Genomic DNA, 21,478 nt, shown 5'->3' with positions numbered 1-21,478 from the left:
AAGATGTTAGAATTATAAAATATTATGTGACCACAACTGCTTTGAAATTTACACAATAAGAAATACAAAAAAAAAAAAAATACTATAGGAGCTTAACATATTTTTCCCAGAAAGTAATAGATTAGGCAGATGATAAATATTATTTTTAAAAGTGAGTAAAATAATTATGTTCTTTTTCTAATAGGTCTATACAGAATTTTGAACCCAACAAATTTAGATTGCTACCATCCCCTCAAATATACACACTAATGTCATATAACTGTTCCCACTCCCCAAACATCCTTCTTTAGCTGAAGATGGTACTTAAGGTGATAGCTTGGACCATTTTGGGAAAAGTCTTACTAAGTTTTTCTGAGTATCTCCCATGTATACAGGAGGTATACATATTATTAAACTTGTTTGTTTTTCTCTTGTTAATCTGTCTTTCAGGGAGAATCTCAGCCAAGAACCTGAAAGGGTAAAGGAAAAATTATTTTCCTCTCCTACAATTGATTCAATCACTCTGAAAAATAGTTTAGAAATTATATACATACCCTATACCCTAGCAATTCTTTTTTTGTACACGTGCAACAAAAGAAACAAATAAGAATGTTCAGAGCAGCATTATTTTCACTAGACAAAAAAAATACAAATCAACCCAATTGTCTATCAGGTAAAATAAATAAAAAATTATAATACTTAGTGGAATACCACCTAGCAATGAAAGAATCATGGGGTCAGCAAGTATGGTCCATAGACAAAATCTATTGTAAAAATTAATAAAAAGAAACCTCATTTAAAATCAAGTTGGAAAACCAGAAGGGGTAACTCTCAGGATCCACACTCATCATGAAGCCCAACAGGAAGAATTCTGTTTATAATAGTTCTCCCAATTTCCTCTTTTCCTCCCAATCTCAAATTCTTTTTTCTATATTTTGTAGTATGATCCGTTTTGGTTAACTCCCTAACCCAGTTGTAAGTGTCCTTCCATCTGCCATTAAAATAACAGTTATATATATGTGTGTGCGTATATATATATATATATATATATATATATATGGAAAGAAGAGGAAGAGAGAGATAAAAACATCAATGATGAAAGAGAATTAGTGATTGCTGCCTCCTGCATGCTCCACATTGGGGATTGAATCCGCAACCCACACATGTGCCCTGACCAGGAATCAAACTGTGACCTCCTGTTCATAGGTCAATACTCAACCATTGAGCCATGCTGGTCCAGCTAGCTTTCTTTTTCAGAGATGTCTGGATCATACTGGCATTGGTTATTATTATTTTTCTCATTTCCATTATCTGAATCTTAGAAAACTTGGTCACAATATTTATGATGTTAAAAATTAAACTAGCACTTTTCTTACAAAGTACAACAAACAAAGAAAAAAAGACTAGTAATGCTCAGAATTACAACACACTTAACGGCACACTTCTATCGTATTACTTGGCATGATGCAACAATGGATGACCTATTATTACAAATCCATGGTTGTCAGCATTAGGAATCGGGAGATAAAAGAGCAATTGCCACTAAGGAAGGCAGATAAACTATGTCATATCTATTTCACACTAAAAATTTGACAGCTATTGCTTTCAGTTTATTTTCTTAGCCCATCTCATGGTTTCTATTTTTTCTTTTCCAATTAACCATTTGCCTGCCATAAGCATCTATAGACCAACTTTAAAATCACTGTTTGTGAGAATTTTCAACCAAAAATATTCAAGATCACCCGAATTGTAATATATTTATTTTTATAGTATTTATTGTAAATTTTTTAAATTAAATTCAAAATATCATGGCGTGTGGGAATGGTTTCCATTTTGGACACGTGGCAGTTAACTGGTTAAAACAATTTATTTTTTAATTATAGTTTATACACCTATTAGTTTCTGCTTTACAACATAGTGATTCCAACATTCATAAACCTTACAAAGTGATCATTGCAATAAGTCTAGTAACCACCTGTCACCATACAGTTATTACAATATTATTATGATCTCATGGCTAGATGGGCCAAGACATTCTAAAGTTCTAGAAAACTCTGTTCCCTATGCTGTACATCCCATCCCTGTGTCCTCTCATTGCTTTTCTTCCCTTTCAGCCTTCTATATACAGGATTAAAAAGCAGGAACTTTTATGTCCTGGGATGCTGGACTTTCAGTCCTAAAATCAGGACAGTTCCAGGGAAACTAACATGGATGATTATCCTGAACCAATAACATCTTTATCCATCCCAAAACTTCTCTGCTGAACTTACCCTCTCTTGCTTTGTCTCAACCAAATATGTCCTCTCAACCCCACTTTTTACCCTCCTTGACCTTAACCTCAGCAAACTCGCCCTCTTGACTCCCCTTGATTTCAACTCATGTAGCACCTGTCAATCTCAACCAATTTTATCCACCTCATCCTCCCTACCGTTTGAACACAACCTCACCCAAACAATGACTCTTGACTTCACCTCAGTTTGACTTCTCAACGTCAACCTCTCAGTCTCAGTAGGTCTTGCCCTCTAATCCTTGTCACCTGAACTCTGTCCTCTCCCTCTCCTTCCATAGGCCGTGACCAACCATACCTCCCATCCTGTACTCCTCTTGGTCTCTTAACCTCCAACAACCTTGTCTCTCACTTCAATCAACCCTTTTCTCTCAAATGTACCCTTGTTCTCTTTACTTTAACCCTATCTTCTAGACCCCATTATCCCAATCTCCCTCTTTGTCTTTCCTTAACTGAGTGATGACCATCACCATTTATTGAATCCTCATAACCAAAACCTCTAATCATCTAAGGTTTATTCATATTTTTATATTATGTACATCAATCACATCAGTAACCAAGTACTATCAATTTGCTGCTAAACTTTTTTTCTGAAACCATTTATTTCTATCTTGATTGTACATGTTTTATTTATTTCAGGTTCCATTATTGTTCATCTATACTACTGCCAAACAACAGGTCTCTTCACCTCCAGTTGAAATAATCTCTTCTCTCCATCTTGCTCCCCCAAACACCATCATCCATCCTGTCCTCTTGTTACAGGGGAGTTATTTCCAAGATGAAAATTTGACCATATGTCTAATACTCCCTCCCCTCTGTGCTACAGGACAATAATCATTTCTACCATTCAGCTCTTAACTCATTCTTAAAACTTTAATTCAAAGGTTGATACCTCTGGGAAACCTTCTTGAATACCCTTCCCAAATCTAAACTGAAGTTCTAGTAATGTTTTACACAAAATCTTAATATAGCATTTTTCTCAGCATCTATATATATATATATATATATATATATATATATATATATATATATATATATATAAAAGCCTAATATGCTAATGGCCCTTCCAACCATTTGACCAGTCACTATGACATGCACTGACCACCAGGGGACAGACTCTCCAACCAGTAGGTTAGCTTGTTGCTAGGGTCTGGTGATCAGGACTGGGCGAGAGGGGTCGGACATACTCTGGAGCCCTCCTGTGGACCCCCTCTTGCCCCAAACATGCACCAGTAGGGTCCCTCAGCTCCGCCTGCATCCTCTAGCAATCCTTCAGGGGATGTTTGAGAGTCAGTATCAGCCTGATCCCTGCAGGCCAGGCCCAGGGACCCCACTGGTACACAAATCTGCAAACTGGGCCTCTAGGTGTTATATGTTTGGGTACATATTTATATTTAGATGTCTTCCAATCTTGATTATGCAATAAGCTTTGTAAGAATCAATTTCTTAAATCTTTATCTATAGGATCTAACACATAATAAATATGATAAATATTCAATTATTTTTCAAATATGTACATGTCTGCCCTGGCCAATGTTGCTTAGTGTTTATAACATCGGCCCAAGCACTGAAGGGTTGTGGATTCAATCCCCAGCCCTGGTCAGGGCACATTCAGGAGGCAACCACTGGATATATCTCTCTCATAAATGTCTCTCTCTCTCTCTCTCTTTTTCTTTCTCCCCATCTCTCTTTCCCTTCCTCCCTCTCTCTCTAAAAAAAAAAAAAAAAATCAATGGGGAAAAAAATATACTTCGGTGAGGATTAACAACAGAAAATGTACATCATTCCACTTCCAAAAGTCAGATTATTATAACTTTCATCTTAAAGCAAAAGATAAAAAAATCCTCAATAAAATAATGGGGAATGCTAATAGAAAATTTTTAATTTGGTTGATAAGTGTTCTATTCCCTTACAGTAGGGGTGTCGAACTCAATCAGAGAAGGGGCCAAAATCTAAAATCCAGCCTAAATCGCGGGCCGAATGGTTTACTGAACAGTCATAAACTGTCATTGTGATGGAAACGCAGCAGAGTGCAGTGATGACAGCGCGGTGCGGGCCACATTGCAAGGCCTGGCGGGACGGATTTGGCTCGCGGGCCTTGTGTTTGACACATGTGCCTTACAGAAACCATTGTACCTCATACTTTCAAAATTAATGTAATATTTATTCAAAACATATTGTCTTTAAGATTAGCTAGAGTTGATGTTTCTCTTAAAAATCAAAATTAACTGAGAACATTGAATACTCTTTATTTTTGCATCCATGTTACTGAGGTCTGCTAATGAAATATATATATTCCTTGGGAAAAAATTTCCAATATCAGATGTGTGTTACAAACAAAAACTACCTACTTATCAATCAACCAGAGTTCTTATGTAACATTTGGCTTAAATTTGACAGTAATTATGTAACCACAGAGTGTGAGAATACTAGCTCTACCCCTCAACAGCCATGTGACCTTAGACAAGTTATTAAGCTCTCTAAACTTCAGTGTCCTCACCTGTAAAATAAAAACAACCATATACATATGAATCAGTACAGTCCTTCCACAAAGGCATACCTATAAAGATCGGTATAACTATTTATTATGAAAAACAATTTTTTTAGTTAGTTACTAATGATGCATAGCAATATAATGTATAAAATTACTAGTATTAATATGAAATAGCTAATTTATAACTAAAGTAATAAAATGGAGTGAAATTGCTGTCCCATGTTCTTTAGTCCCTTCTAAATCCTAAAAACAACTATACCAGAGCACGTTGTGGCAGGAAGCTAATAACATTGCAAATTTTCTAGTGAATGAGGAGAAAGATTAGTAAATTCTTCATATTTCATGATTCATTTCCAAGTGATCATAAATGTTATTTTGATAGAACCCAATCACTAATATATCAGTCTTGAAAAGCTAGATAAAACTCAGACTGCTTAGTATACTGAGTATACACGTCTCCTAAACCAGTACATACATATACACAGACATACATCAATCCCAAATACAGTTCTTACTTTAATCTTCACCGCATCATAACGGATTTGTGAAAACTCACGAAGACCAAAAGAACCTCCAACAACCAACAACTGAAACAAAGAAAGGAAACAATTAAACAAAATAAAGGGCAGAATTCAGTCTACCTGTAGATCACTTATCTAAATGCCAATAGTGACAGATTATACAAATCTTTAGATTATTTTTCCATTCATCTATCAGAGTAGATGCTTTATGTCCTGTCACTGGGAAACATTTTAGCACATTACCAAATACCAAAACCAGTACCCCATACCTTATGGTTTAAATAATATCATCACAAGCATTATATTAGTTGATCCTTACAAAAGACCCATGAAATAAAGAAAAAAATCCATTTAATAAATGACTTGTTCATTATCATAATGGATATCACCAGGAATAAAATTCTGGTCTTATTTCTTTAGGACCAATGAGAGAGCATTTTTCTCCATTATCTTACCAAGCAATAAGAGTCTCATGAAATATGCCATACTCCTCAGTATATGGTCAATCTCAAAAGAGCCCTCAAATTGTCCTTGCTGCTTTATCATCTCCAATAACCTAATGAGCTTTAATTCCTCATCCTAAAGCTGCAAAAGTATAACAACTTGGAAAACATTAAGTTTAAGCTCTACCTTTCTTTATTATCAAAACCAGTGTCCCGGTACATGGATTCGTGCACAATGAAAGGAAATTAATTAAAAGAATATTTTAATATCACTATTCGCCCTTTCTCTATAATAGAAGTGTCAAACCAAATTCACGATCAACAATGACAGATAAAAACACATGCCCTAGCTGGTTTGGCTCAGTGGATAGAGTATTGGACTGCAGACTGGAAGGCCCCAGGTTTGATTCCGGTCAAGGGCACATGCTCGGATTGCAGGCTCAATCCTCCAGTAGGGGGCCTGCAGGAGGCAGCCGATCAATGATACTCTCTCATCATTAATGTTTCTATCTCTCTGTCCCTTCCTCTCTGAAATCAACAAAAAAGAAGAAAAAATTTTTTTAAAGAAACACACACAAGTGTTTGGCATCAGTGAGAGCTTTATATGTATCTCGCATGTGCGAGTTAACCTAGCCTTTTATATATATAGAATAAACTTGCTTAATTAAATCTTTCTGATGTAGCTAAGCTTCTTTTCAGTCCAGTGAAGCAGCCCAGCTTCTCTTCCAGGTAATTATCAGCCACACAGCAGTAAATATCAACACGAAGTATATTATTATTGTAGATCGCACAGAGAGAACAAAGGATAAAATATTTAACTGCAGCAGTGTTTGACTATATTCTGGACAGTGAGAAAACCTGAAGTCATTTTCAAGGTCCACCATTTCTTACTTCTTTTCAGTTGGGTCAAGTTTCTAAGCTTTCTAAATCTCCGTTTTCCAGCTAATGAAAAGAAAATAGGATTCGACCAAGTCTCCCATCTATCTACTCAAGGACTTCTGTGAGGATCAAATGAGATGAGGCACATGAAAATGCTTCACAAATATTTGGTTAAAAAGTGTAAAATGTTTGCACCTGGCTATAAAGCAAGTCATGTTCCTGGGCTGAAGAAACTCTGAGGCTAGTCACTAGGGAGAGGAAACTGGGTCATTATCTGGTAACCATTTCCAGACTAAGCTGGGCTGTGGGCCCCATTTTATGCCATAGTGTTTTGGCAGCACTGGCTGTAATTTGGTGGGATGTTGCTCTGGGGTGGTGGCAGGGCCTGTATCCCACTTGGGGGAAGCTGAGTATTGATTTGTTGGCGCCCGGTCCAGTGTGCTGTTTATTTTTAAATGGCCAGTGTGCATTATAGCAGTTCTTGTGTTGAGCGTCTGCCCCCTGGCAGTCAGTGCGTGTCACACCGACTGGTCAGAGGGAAGGATGGACACTTAGCCTTTTATATATAGATATTAATATTACCAACTAAAGAAATACAAACATATATGAAACATCATGACATAAAAAGCTATAAATTTTGAAAATGGAATACCAACAAAACCCAATAAATGACCACATAAAAATTTAAAACATCTATCCCAACAAATACATGAAATTAAAACAACACAGCCCCAGCCAGCTTGGCTCAGTGGATAGAGCATTAGCCTGAGGATGGAAGGGTCCCGGGTTTGGTTTGAGTTCAGCTCTGGTCAAGGACGAGTACCTCGGTAGCAGGCTCAATCCCTAGCCCTGGTCAGGGCACATGTGGGAGGCAACCAATAGATGTGTCTCTCTCCTATTGATGTTTCTCTCTTTGTTACTCCCCCTCCCACTCTAAAAATCAATGGAAATAGGTATATCCTCGGGTGAGGATTAATAAAAATAAAACAACGTAAGTCAAAAGACCACAAATCAGCTATATATCTCTTATATATAATCAGTTAATATTTGCAATGTCAATATGTAAGAATTTTTTGTGAAATGAAATACTTCTTTATCTCTTTGTTTCAATGTAAAGACACTCCCTGATTTTCCTAACTCCTTCCCTTTCATTCCTCACCTTTACAATCTTCACACCTTCTACCTGTTCACGACCAACACTAAGACCCTACGTGATGTCTTCCAGTTCCATGGATTTAACAATAGTCCCTATGACCTAACAACCTCCAAATATACATTTTCAATGGGAAATATCCCCCTGAACTGAAGATCTGCCTTCCTATGGGACATCTCAACTTAAAAGTCTAACAGTATATACAAATTGACTTTTTTTTTTTTTTTTTAAGCCTCTTGATTTTTACCCCAACACACCCTTTCTGCCCCAACCTGCCCCTAACCAATCTTTCATGTCCCGGAAAAATGTCAATTCCTTTTATCCAACTTCTTTGGAGTCATCTTTAGCTCCTCTCATTCCTTTCTCAAATCAGTTCATCCCTGAGCTGTCACCTCAACTTTTCAAAAGATTTCTTGAGTCTGACAATTTCTGACTTTTGTCCTTCTCTGCCCACCGGAATCACAGGACCCAAGTTACGGTCTGGTCTTTGTCCCGGGTTCCTGGAAGGGAGCTAGTAACTTGGGATTTCCTGAGTTCTTTAAAAAATATAAACATCGGCCAAAACTGGTTTGGCTCAGTGGATAGAGTTGGTCTGCAGACTGAAAGGTCCCAGGTTCGATTCCAGTCAGGGGCATGTACATTGGTTGCAGGCACATCCCCAATAGGGGGTGTGCAGGAGGCAGCTGGTCGATGTTTCTCTCTCATCGATGTTTCTAGCTCTCTGTCCCTCTCCCTTCCTCTCTGCAAAAAAAATCAATATATATTAAAATAAATAAAATAAAAAATATAAACATCGACCTTGCGAGGGCTGCTACAACGGGGTAGGCGCCGTGCTGACCACTCAGCTCACAAGGCTTTACCGGACTCCACAGCAGCCTCGGAGAAGCCAGTTCACAGACTGGGACCCTGAAAAAGGGAGGTGCCCGAAGCTGTGCCCTTAAATGAAGTAAATCCGTCTCGTTTGAGTGACCCGGAGTCTCGTCCAGCCGTAGAGGGGAGGGGTAAAGTACAGGGCTGTTCAGCAATCATTCAGATTTGGATTACAATCCGGTTCTCGCGTCGCTCCCTGAAGCAGCAGGAATGGAGGGATGGAAGGAGAGCGGACTCGCGAGGCCATTACCCGCCGGAGGAGACGAGAACAGGGGTGCCTCAAAGCTCCAACCTTTCCGAGCCCAGGGTACAGCCCCCCCCCCCCCCCCCCCCCCCCCCCCCCCCCCCCCGGCTCTCCCCGGACAGGCTGTCCGCTCCCTCCACCCAGACAAGCTTGAGGTCCCACCCCTCCCACAATCCCGCCCCACTCTCTCCTCCCGGACTCACCAACATGGGGACCCCGTAGCGAAGGGTCTTGTTCTTGCGCAAGGCGCGCGTCACCGCGTGTGTAAGCATGACGGGCCCCTCCGACCTACGTGGACGCCCGGCCCAGCAGGCCCGGCGCGGCCTCGCCGCCGCCTAGCGAATCCCAGGGGTTCAACCTCCACTCCAGACAGGGACGTCCCGGACTCACCACCTTCCCTTGCCCTCCCGGGCTGGGTCCGCCCCCATTGGGCTTCCGCCAGACAAAAGCAATCGACTCGTCGTAACATACTTGCGCGTCGGCCCGGAAACTCGAGCGCCGGAGCTTTGGTTCCGCACGCTGGCTGGGTATAGGGACCGAAGGATTTGAATGCTGTTTGTACTCCTGGGCAAGTGATATGGTAACCGGTACCTCCCACGATCTGAGTCTAAACCAGTGTCTTCTCATAACACTCCCTGGGACTTACTTTTTAAAGGAAAAAGTAAAGTGGGAGATCGTTTCGCTGGCTATTTGTGGGATGAGGAGTTTACTAGCTTAATATCGATTTTTTAGAAATACATAAATTGCCACAAACGGTTAGGCTGAATGGTAATCGATATAGTGTGGTGCTATCACCAAACCTTTAATGCTTTTACTGTGAAATGGCCTGTAATCTTCATTCATGAATGCCAATTCTACAGTCATCCAAACGAGCACACCTTTCTGCAGGTCATTAGAAGGCTCTAGGAACATACAGATGAAAATATAGGATCCCTGCCTTAAAGAAGCTGGCAATCTAACTGGCATTCAAATGAACATGTGTCTAACTGCTGTGATAGGTTAGGGAACCTCCACCAGGTGCCATTGGCCGGGGTGAGTCAGAGAAAGCCTCACCTACCAAGTACTACACAGTCACTCCTATTTTCTTAGCAAGCAATCTAAGGCCCTTAGTAATATGACTAACTTTGGCCTGTCTTTTCTGCCACTCTTCCTCTCACTCCATACTCTAGCCTGGAGGAGATATTATTCCAAGTATTCCATAAACTTCCACATCTTCAAAATGCAGCTTCAGCCCTAACCGGTTTGGCTCATTGGATAGAGCATCCCCCTGTGGACTGAGGGCAGCCAATCAATGATTCTTTCTCATCATTGCCTCTCCTCTCTCTCTCTCTCTTTCTCTCTCTCTCTCTCTCTCTCTCTCTCTCTCTCTCTCTCTCTCTCTCTCTCTCTCCCCTTCCTGCCTCCTTTCTATCCTCCCTCCTTCCCTCCCTCTCTGAAATCAATGAAAAATATTTTTGTAAACAAGAGGAAAAAGCTATCAATCCTTTCTTATTTTTTCTTCTATCTGCACCCAGTGATACACTATTTTTTGTAACTAGTAGTACGGAATTGTTCCATGAATAAGTTTTCTACATACATTACTTTCTTCTTAAACTCAAGAGACAAGGGCAGTATGGTAGAGTATAAGGAACACAGAACAAGTTCTGCTTTTGGCTTCAAATCTTGAGTGTTAAAACACAATGACACTAACAAGGGGACAGGAACTTTGCCTCTGTAACGTTCTCTTTTTCCATCTTTAAAACAGGAGAATGATTTCAATCTAATAAGGTTGTGTGTGTTTTTTAAACACTAAGAGACTTCGACTACAAAGTGCCTGGTGAGTATAGAATATCACTAGTATTTTTATGTGAGTCCTTGAATTTTGAGTGGTGTCCTGGCCATTCCGGAGGCTCAGTCAGGTCTGACAATGGTCATTCTTCAACTCATTTCCAGAATGACATGAGGGGAAATTTTTGTTGGACTTTCTCTGGCTTTCTTGGAGGGTAAAAGATTTTAAAACACTCACACACACACACTCACACACACACACTCACACACACCTAGAAAATGTGTCAAAGTTCTTCAGTCTGGAACTCAAAAGAGACCAACATTAGGGTGCTTTCTCCTCTCAGATTTACTCCTGAAAGTCCATCGCAACCTGCAATAATCTTTGTTAGTGGTCCTCAAACTCTGGTCTGGCAGGGCCTGCTGCTTTTGTAAGTAAAGTTTTCCTGGAATACAGCCACACTTTTGCTTAGTTACAACCTATGGTTGCTATCACACTAAAACTGCAAAGAACCAAGGCCCATAAGCCTTACATATTTACTATCTGGTCCTTTACGAAAAAGTTTGCTGAGCCCTGGTTTTTGCTGTTCAAATTCTAGTTTCTTTCTGCGACAGATTGAAAAGGATCACCAACTCCTTACACTACCTCCCATCAACGGGTGGAGTTTAGGGCCCCTTTCATGGTGACTCTGGGCTTGGCCAGGGCTTGATCTGGTGAATAGGACATCAGCAACGTGAAGGATGCAAAGCTTGATTAGTGTTTTCCACATTGGGGCTGGCCTTCTAGAAACACTTCCCTAAGACCCCCCACTCCTGGCCCAGTCTGTGAGGAGCCTGGTCTAGTGGATTGTAAGATGAAAGGCGATGTGGAGAAGAACCAAGGCGCTTAACTAGTAGCCAGCACTAATGTCCAGGACTACCTATGCTCTGCTCTGCCATCAGAGAAATGCAGCTGCATGTGAGCCCAGGTGCTATCAGGAGGAGAAATACTCAGGCAGCCCATAGAATCTTTTAAAAGTTTATTAAAATATTGTTTTAAGTCACTTAATTTTGCAGTGGCTTGTTATATAGTTGATAACTGACATCTGTTCTTCGCCCATCAGGGAGAAGGTGGCCATTGTGTACACACAGCAGATACGGATACGCACTTGGACTCCAGGCCTGCACTTCGCTTAAGCTCTGTGACAGAGCCATAATGACCAGAGTAAACTGCCTTTCCTGTTCACATCACAGTCAGCGATAAGCAGAATCAATATTCAGTTCTGACAAATCCTTTTTCATCCTATGGCGCAAACCCATTTCTGCCTCTATGTACCTTTTATGGCTTTGGGGGATGAAGGGGCCAGAAGTAAGATACTAAAGATTGGCAATTGCCTTCAAACGTTGTATGCAAATACAGAAGAGTACAGCTACTACTATTTTGTACCTAATGTAGCCAATTCTCTATTATCCGAAATGGAAGGCTGAGCTAGCATGGTTCAATAAACTAAACCTTCATTTTCTGGATTGCTGAGAAGTGAACTCCTCATTGGCTTTAAGTAAATTCCCAGATCTATTATAGAACTAACTAGCTATGTATCATGAGTAAGTTAACCTCTTTAAACCATGAGTTACCTTATCTGTAAAATGGGATTGCTGATACTATGTTGCATAATTGGTAAAGACTTCCTTTATCTTAGTTATTATGCAAAAGAGCACCCAGGGCAGTACCTAGCACAATGGAGACTCGGGACAGTACACAGCCATGGTTATGAATGCAGGTTCTAGCTGTATGACTTGGGTGGATTAATCTCTCAATGCCTCGCTTATCTCACTGTGAAATGGGAATAGCAACAACAGTTGTTGTGAGGCTTACATGAACACATGCTTAGGACAGTAGCTGAAATGTTGAAAAGAGCTCAATAACTGTGAGCCAGTTAATAGTGGTACATGATAGTGCCTTTCCTTATCCCCTTAATCAAAGCTAAGCTCAAATTGATCATTTCAGTTTTTCTTTCCTCTTTCCATTGTTTTGTTAGAGGCACTACCCTTAAGAAGTTGGAAAAAAGAAATTCAGTAATCTCCAAAATAAGGTGGAAAATTTATAAAGACCACTGACAAGTGCAATAAGTTTTTATTAAATGCCAATATTGAGTGAGGCACAGTTGAATCTTATTTGCTCTATCTGGTATCAAATAGCAAAGCTTAGGAAATTATCACCTACTTGACGGCTTCACTAACATATTTAATCTGTAGTTATATTCCCTAGAAGATAGTTTTATGACCATGTATCTTCCAAGATGCTACAGGGCATCTACTTGCTATTTAGATCCAGGAATGCAATGTGACACTAGGATCAAAGTAGAAATAAAGCAAAATAAAATAAGGTTCATAAAGAAAATAATCTTATAAGAACTAATATGGCCCAGGGATAAAAATGCACAAATATCCAGCAATAATAATTTCATATTCAAATCAGCATTGCAGATACAGAATTAAAATGGAATTGTGTGATTCCATTTGCCAATCTGCAAATGAAGAATTATTCAACTTTCCTGACTGGCATTAAATACATTTAATAATTACAGTATCTACAAAGTTCTTTTGTACATGACTCTGTTACTGATCGATTTGCATCCGAAAACATTACCCAATCTTCTCCTTTTTCACTCAGCAAAAAGAACATGAACAGTAAGGACATTTAAAGAAACAAGACCTGGTGTTTGGTATAACTTGATTCCTTAGACACAGCAATGCATTCTTGTATATTATTACATTATCATTAAGTACATCAGGTAAGAGATTAGGTGCTTTGTAGCCCAAATATAAATATCAACATCAGGCAAGAGTTTGTGGCAGTTAAGAACCTGGTTCCAATCAGAACAGAATTCCTTAAAATACTGGCTCCCTTTTTACCACAATTACCCTTTTAAATGTAAATGCTGATTCTGGTCTCTAAGATTTGCAGATAAAAGAGAAACAGCAAAAAGAGCTTACCCAAGATCATAATCACCTCACAACTTATTAGAGCTGAGAGGTAAAGAGTTTCATAACTCAATATTCTGCTTCTTGGTGATGTTAGAAAAATAATTTAACATCAAGATCACTAATAAATACCACCACTTTCCAATAATGAAATTTTAGCTTAAGAGTGACTATATGTTATCTTTGTATCTTCAGCACCTAGCATGCACTCATTTGCTGAGGGAAAAGAAAACCCTCATCTGTATAAAGATAAGTTTGGCTAGATTTGACTACAAATCAATCTTTATTGGCTCCACATGAAATTATATCTTAACATGCTTATTTACACAATAAAAACAATGTCCAATGTCAAAAAACATATTGTACTTCTCTAGAACTATTGAAATTTCTCAGAAGAGCTCATTTAATTGAATTTGATGTTAGATCTTTCTCAGATTATTCTGTGGCATCTCTCAATTATGCATGAAGCTTGCAACACCCTTGTATAGTCAATCAGTTCCTTTGGTCTTTATTTAAGACCCAAAGAGAGAAGATGGAAGTGGATTGAGATAAAAAAAAAAAAAAAAAAAAAAGGAGTTTTGTATATGTTCATGTAGTGGATATATTCAAGATATAAAGATGAAATAGAAAGAGCACTTAGGCAACAAAGCAAGGGTGTGATCTGTGTTAAGTGAGCTCACCTCCCTGAGCCTTGTCTTCTCATCTGAGACAAATACATCCTAGCATCTTCCTGGTTCCTTCTGCTGCAGTGTTCTGGTTTGCCTCTGATTGAACAGGTGCACAACCTGAAATGCCACTACATTTTACTGGAGGTTGATCAGTCATTAGCAAATGAGAAGCCAACAAATGTTCTACTTCTTATTCCATTTATACTTTGGGCAGAAGCTCATGGAGAGCTGGACTCTAAAAAAGCCCAAGTGGCCTGGCCAGCATTGACCCAGGAATCAAGAGGTCACCAGTTCGATTTCTAGTCAGGGCACATGCCCGGGTCGTAGCCTCGATCCCTAGGAGCGGTAATCAATGATTCTTATCACTGATATTTCTCTTTAAAAATCAATAAAACACATTTTTAAATAAAAGAAGTAGAGGGGAAATTGCAATATAAACTTCCATTTTAAGAAAAGAAAATGAAAAGGCCCAAGTGAAATCCTCATTTTTGGCTGGAGCCATGTCTGTATGTAACTTAAATGGTGTCTGGGTTTAAATGCCATGGAGTATTTTTTGTTTTGTGGTTTTCTTTGTGTTTTTTCTTTTTTACTGACACTGCAGACTAGAATCACCTGGTAAACTTTATTTTATGATGCCTGACTTCCACACCCAGAGAGTCTATTGAATTGGCCTAGATACAGCCCAGGCATCAGAATTCTTATAAGCTCTCCAGGTGATTCTAACCTGAGAAAATGGGGATATTTATTGGCATTCAGAAGTGATTCTTAAACTTTAGCTGAATCCATCACCTGGAGAAATTATTACAGATTGCTGGGTGCCCTATTCAGTTTCTGAATCAACAGATGTGGGATAAAGCTCAAGAACTTGTTTTTCTAACAAGTTCGCAGTGATGTTGATGCTGATACTTTTAACCAGAGACCTCACTTTGAGAATCACTGCAGTGAGGAAATATCACTGATGGTGGCACCTGAAGACCTGAGTTTAAACAACTGATTCTATTACCACCTATGCAATCTTAGGAAAGTAATTTTATTCTCTTTAGTGTCTTTATAACAATACTTAGATTTCAGAGTTGTGAGGCATGAACCAATAGTGTTACCAATCAGGGTTTAGTACAGCACCTGGCACAAATGCAGTAACAAACATTAATCTCCCTTTTCCATTACACATGACTAGAAGGTGCGGTTAATTAAATTAACAAAACAGATGAAAACTTGGCAGGAAATGAAAATAGACAATTGAAGCAAACAATGTCTTATTAGGATTATATGTACAATATAGGATTATATAGAGAAGTGTTCTAAGTACATGGCCTTAAAAATACTTTCTTTTTAAAAACTTTGAACACAATAATTTAGGTAGTAGAAATAATACAATCTATAAAATGGCAGGAATATTCGATTCAATTCAAAGAACATGGATTTTTTTTTTTTTAAGACCTACAATGGATTCTGACATCTAAAACGTAGTCTTCCAGAGAATGAGAAATAAAAACATAGCACACCTGCCTAAAATGTTAATATATTGATCTTTAGATGCTATTTAAATCCAGGGAAAACCAAAGTTAAAATGCATCAGAATCCCTATTATCGACCAAAGCAAAATTTCTACCAGAGATGGGATACGTGTTCTCTTTATTTACATACACCAACAAATAAGGATAGAGCGAGCTTTCCTTCCTGCTTGCCCTCTGCTTCGTTCAGTATGTATGTCTCAGGTCCTCTCAAGAGTGAATGTGCACACTCTGCAGTGAACCCTGGGAGGCCAGCAGGCCCCTACAGAAGTGAAATGGCTACACACACTTCAGGTACAGGGAGGACCCGGAGACTGAGCCTCCACAGTAGGCAGATTGAGGTGAGAACTGGAATACTGTCAGTGTTTCTCTGAGGAATGTACAAATGCCAATTGTCTCTAGGTGAACAGTTTAGGTTTAAAGGCGTAAGTCACATCAGGATTGTTTAAAGCAAGTTTCTCCTATAGGAATAGTTGACCCAGAGGCACGGTCTTACTGGGATTTTTACTTTGAAAAGCCTTCCCTTTCCACTCTGGCCTGGTGTCTTGATGCGACAACTTTCTTTTTTCTGAATACCTTTTTAAAAAATGTGATGGCTGCATTGTGTTGTGCATAGTACCATTTCTTTTATTATTGTGTTCAACTGTCACTTAACCTGATAACATGTGACTTTTCCTAACTAGACTGTGAGCTCCTCAAGGGTCTTTCACTTGTCCCCTTCCTCCAGGGATCTTTCTCAATGATGGTTGCTCAGTTCTCAGTAACTGTTCCCTGTGGCTGAATGCAGCGTACATTTGACACCAAACTTACATTGCCCTGACTATGAAGATTCCATTTTTATGGATATACGTTTGGTTCCCAACTGGAACAAACAAACAAAAAAAACCTTTAGGATGGAGGTTTATTTCCTTTCTTTGTAAAAGTGTCTTAAAAAGCTGATGTCCAATCAACATTTGTAAAACATTTGTTAGAACATCTATGCTAAAAAATAGACACACCTGCTTGCCTGGGGGGAAGTCCTCCCACTCTTATTGTCAAGATTGTATGGACAAGGCCTATAGTCTAGCTAGTATGTTTGGAAGATGGAAATGGTTTTCTTAAAGCCAGGAAATTAGGCTCGCTTCAGCTCTCCTTACTGCTTTAAAGCCACCCTTCAATACCACTGACACAGGACGGCTCCCACCTCATTAACCTTAGTATTCCCCAACATCCATTCATCTGCATCTTTCTCTCAAGGTTTCCCTAGGAAACCTCCCTCCCCCTAAAACAAACAAAACTCTTTTCTTCCCCTTCCCTGCAAAATGGTTCATTCATTAAAACCATAACCAGTGTTTCGTGGTTTGTTTTTTTAAATAAATAAATAAACTAGCAATCCAAACTCTCTAAACTGAACTGAATCAGAAGCAAGGCTGGTTTCATGCCCACCCTCCCGAGAGCAGTTTCCTCGCTCAGAGTTTGCCTGTTATCAGCCCCCAGAGAGGGGGTGGCAGCCTGGGGGTTCAGGCACCACCTCGGAGGCACTATCTTTTTCCTCTTTGGAGTTTTTTCACTGCGTTGTTTTGGCCCCATCATAACAGCTCTGACCACAATCATTCCGGCTGATCCTTTCACAGGCTGTGAGGTATCAAAAAAGTCACTAAGATAGGCCAGAGATTGGTAAGATTGATCTCTAAAGCTTGAAGGTTTTCTGACAGATTGACTTGCGCAAAGATGGATTATGGCATTTTGCCTCAACTTCACCTTAACTGTTATGAGAAATAAGAATTCTAAGACTTTAAACTAGTTGCTTCAGTTTCCTTCCTTTTTCTTAGGACTCAAACTAGGCATCCTGTCGGCCTCACTCTCTTACTCCCTCAATTAAGGTATCAACTCTTCCACCAGAAATCTAGAAACCAGAGCAGCTTCCTACCTCTTCAACTCTCCATAGGCTTCACTATTATACTATCATTTATACATATATGTGTATACATGTGTAAATATATATATTTGTTTTTTAAAAAGTAAAAATGGTCTCCTCATTGTATTTTGTTTGATATAGGCACCCAAGTATGTCATTAGAAAGTAAATAAAGGCCACAAAAATTTCCCAAGGAAGATCATTAGAAAGAAAAATCCTCTCTTCCTCTTATATCACACAGCTGGCCTTTGAGGCAAGCCAGCTAAGAAAACACGTATCACCATGGTGACGGGAAGACTGGACTTTTCCCTTTGGTTGCAGCTGATTCTATTGGCGGTCCTAGTAAAACACATAACTCCTCATTTGTCCTAAGCAAGTCTTTCTTCAGCTTTCCTTCAAACAAAGCCTTTACTCTCCCATCAGAAAACAAGGACTTGGAGATTTTGAAGAGCCAGGTTCTGGTTGGGAAGCAGTCTCTTTAAATCATGTGTGAGCTATGCAGAGAGAGGGCAAGAGACGGGAGAATGGCAGGGGAGGAGGAGAGGAAGGAAGAAATGTTATCTTCATCAGGAGCACTGGAAGAAAGCGAGCTTTTCAAAGTTATTGCCGGTATCTCATCAAGGCCCAGGCTCCCAGCATGGTGAGGGCAAACAGTGGCACCAGCACCACAGGCATGGGAATACCGCTCGGCTCCCCTTCGCCTCGATGTCCTAGGGGGCCATTTTGCACCTGTAACTGGAAGGGAAAGAAAAATGTTAACTCTAGCGAATAATGTGCGTTTACCACAACTGAAATGTCCGGGTTGACACATTACCAGGGTCTATGAACTCTAGACTACCCAAAGCTGCAAACCCAAGCACTATCTAGCAGAGTGTGCCCTCTTGGTTTGTCCTTACTATATATATCAGTCACTGATTCTTCGGAAACAAAGTAAGTCTGATGGGGAGACATTTGCCTTTTCTGTGCTACTGACCTAAAGGGACCCCTGGGAATAAGCCAGGTAACCTCTTTCTGCTTTTGTACTGCCTCCACCAAGCTATATGTGTATCAACTCAGGAAATGAAGATATGAGATGAAGTCTACAGATCCTATAGGAAACCTGAAAATTATTGGGCGGGACAGGGGGGATGTTTACTTAGAAAGAATCAGTCAGTAGAGTGCAATAAGTGCAGATCTGAGCAATGTTTATTTAAATTATCTGTTATATAAGCTGAAACTGGTTTGGCTCAGTGGATAGAGCGTCGGTCTGTGGACTGGAGGGTCCCGGGTTCCATTCCGGTCAAGGGCATGTACCGTGGTTGCGGGCACATCCCTGGCAGGGGGTGTGCAGGAGGCAGCTGGTCGATGTTTCTCTCTCATCAACGTTTCTAGCTCTCTATCCCTTTCCCTTCCTCTCTGTGGAAAATCAATAAAATATATTTTAAAAAATAGTAATAAATTATCTGTTATATAAGCATAAAGTGCATAAGGGGTAATTCCATTATTTCCAACTCAAAAGGCACCCCACTCCCTCCTAAGATGAGGTTGTGTCCTCCCTCCCCTATTTTGCAAACTGGACACAAATAAAGGTGAAACCTGTATGGAATGGAGGCAAATAGAATCAGAGGTAAAGAAGTGAGAAGATATCACATCCACACATCAGTTTAAGAGAGAATAACTTTAAAAACACACCAAACCTATGTTGCAAATGCCCCCAAAATCTTCGCTACAGGAGAAATTACGTCTGCAGGCTTCTCTTCCCATCATTCACATTATAAGGCACTAGGAACGAAGCGGGTACAGGGATAGGTGCTGTCTTGACTGAATTCTGGATTCCATTTCCGTTTTCCTGGAGCTCAACTTTGAGCACCAGAGCTTTGATCAGGAGAGTCACCAAGCTGATAAGTAAAGTGCTCATGGAGGTGATATGGAAAAGCACACAGTGGGTAGGTATGAGAAAATCTACCATCTTTGTATTTAGAGTTTTACAAACAATGTCCAATGGCAGACACGTTTTCCTTCCCCACTAAAAAAACTGATTGTGGTTGTATACTCTCCCCACCCCATTTATTTCAATTTGGTTGTCAAGCTTTATCTTTAAAACTAGAACCTGGGTTGCAAAAATACTGTCATGAATGTCCTTTGATGATGCGCAGAGTTCTGGAAGACCCCTGCCAGACAAGCTCTTCAAAAGAGTGGGAGAAAAATATCCTAACACACCACTGAAGATTATCCCACAGGGTTTATTCACAATGGCACAAACGCCTGGGGCTAGGGGCTGGCTGCAAAGGACACGACACCTACCCTGTGCTGTACTTTCAGGGATACAGCATAGCCTGCGTTACGGAAGAGGTTCACAGCATCCTGGTGCAGCAGATTCTTTAGGTCTTGGCCATTTATCTGTCGAAAACAGCAAGAAAAAGGAGTAAGAGTCAGAATGGAAACTCTCTGAAGTCAAATATTTACTTTCATGTGATCAAACATTTAAAAAACAACCCCTACAGAGCAAATTCCAAGATTTAGGAGAATGGATAAAGTCAACCCAGTGTAATGTTTTTCATTTTCAAGGCTATGTTTTCCTAAAACTGAGTTCCATGGACCTCAGTTTGAAGAGCACTTAAGTTAAAATTAAAAAAATAAAACAAATAAAAATGGTAGTCTTGGCCTGGCCAGCATGGCTCTATGGTTGAGTGTCAACCTGTGAACCAGGCGTCACGATTCAATTCCTGGTCAGGCCACACCTGGACTGTGCAGGAGGCAGCCGATCAATGATTCTCTCTCTCCCTCTCCCTTCTTCTCTGAAATCAACAAATAAAAATGTTAAAAAATAAGTACTTTTTAAAAAGGTAGTCACTTTCTACTTAGCTTCTATGGCTTATCTCATTTAGACACTGGAATTCTTTACTGTATTTGTATGTCTTCCATGAGCATCAGTCTGGCTACCTACAGCTCGCATGGTCTTCTGGGTTTATTTCTAATCGCTGGCATTGCCAGCTTCATCTCTAGGAATATAATTACATGAAACTCTCCTAGAATTTATTTTGATGTGATACAAAATCTGGCCCATTCCATTAGCCTTGTTCTACTGTGAACAATTTCCCTTGATTCCATTGATACTCCTATCCTCCTCAAGTTTCTGTGATGATCCAAACTCATAAAAAATGTTTCACGGTAAGTCAGTCCTACCACTCAGGGGTGAGAAATGTGAAGAATCACTGGTATTACTATGTTTTAGCATCAGGAGTGACACTGGCCAGAGTGATCTCTATCCAGGCTGCACTCCGTGACACAGCATGGCCTTCCTTATGCAAGATCTATATATCTTTCGTGCATGTTAGGGTCATCAACGGCAACAGCAGCAAAAACACCTAATATATTTAGTTGATAGGCCCTGTGCTATATGCTTTACATTATGAATTATCTAATTTAATTCTCACAATAATCCTATGAGGCTGACACTATTTTTATCTTGTTTCACAGATGAAGAAACTGAAGCCTACCAAGGTTAGGAACTGCACCCAAAAGCATAGTAAGTTTAGAAACCAGGGCTAGTGTTTAAAAACCAGGAGGGAGATACACCCTGCATTTTACTGCTCCTTCTGAATTACTCCTCTGCTTTGACTCACCAACTATTCTCTGTTCAGCTGAAGTTCAGGTCATTGGCATATTCAAACCTCTTACCTTTCTTGTCACAGTGTTCCTTCTCCAGATATTCAGAATAGTCCTTCTACTCTATCTCCTGCCAATATCCTTGGTGAATTAATCTACCAACAGTTTGGCCTTCCGAAATTAATAGTTTCTAGCTCTATTACGTATTAGTCAC

The 21,478-nt window shown here is 39.8% G+C and overlaps 2 protein-coding genes across 5 annotated transcripts in view; both read right to left on the bottom strand.

Annotated features, from left to right (window-relative positions):
- LOC118716050 (cytochrome c oxidase assembly protein COX16 homolog, mitochondrial) overlaps window positions 1–9,313 on the bottom strand; it is a 42,253-nt gene extending 32,940 nt beyond the window's left edge. Inside the window, exons 1-2 of one of the 4 annotated variants that reach the window (XM_036432737.2) lie at window positions 9,074–9,308; window positions 5,276–5,347 (exon numbers count right to left, since the gene is read on the bottom strand). In XM_036432737.2, coding sequence (XP_036288630.1) covers window positions 5,276–5,347; window positions 9,074–9,142 — 141 coding nt within the window. In that variant the 5' untranslated portion in view covers window positions 9,143–9,308. Of the gene's footprint in view, window positions 1–5,275; window positions 5,348–9,073 lie in introns of all 4 variants that reach the window. The other 3 variants (XM_036432746.2, XM_036432756.2, XM_036432765.2) reach the window with 3 other exon arrangements.
- Window positions 9,314–14,083: 4,770 nt separating this feature from the next.
- Window positions 14,084–21,478, bottom strand: part of LOC118716038 (synaptojanin 2 binding protein) — a 29,190-nt gene continuing 21,795 nt past the window's right edge. Inside the window, exons 3-4 of the mRNA XM_036432727.1 lie at window positions 19,960–20,055; window positions 14,084–18,411 (exon numbers count right to left, since the gene is read on the bottom strand). Coding sequence (XP_036288620.1) covers window positions 18,277–18,411; window positions 19,960–20,055 — 231 coding nt within the window. The 3' untranslated portion in view covers window positions 14,084–18,276. The remainder of the gene's footprint in view (window positions 18,412–19,959; window positions 20,056–21,478) is intronic.

Source organism: Pipistrellus kuhlii, unplaced genomic scaffold (assembly GCF_014108245.1).
Source record: "Pipistrellus kuhlii isolate mPipKuh1 unplaced genomic scaffold, mPipKuh1.p scaffold_m20_p_1, whole genome shotgun sequence".
Lineage (NCBI taxonomy): Eukaryota > Metazoa > Chordata > Mammalia > Chiroptera > Vespertilionidae > Pipistrellus > Pipistrellus kuhlii.
This window is presented reverse-complemented; position numbering and strand designations above follow the sequence as displayed.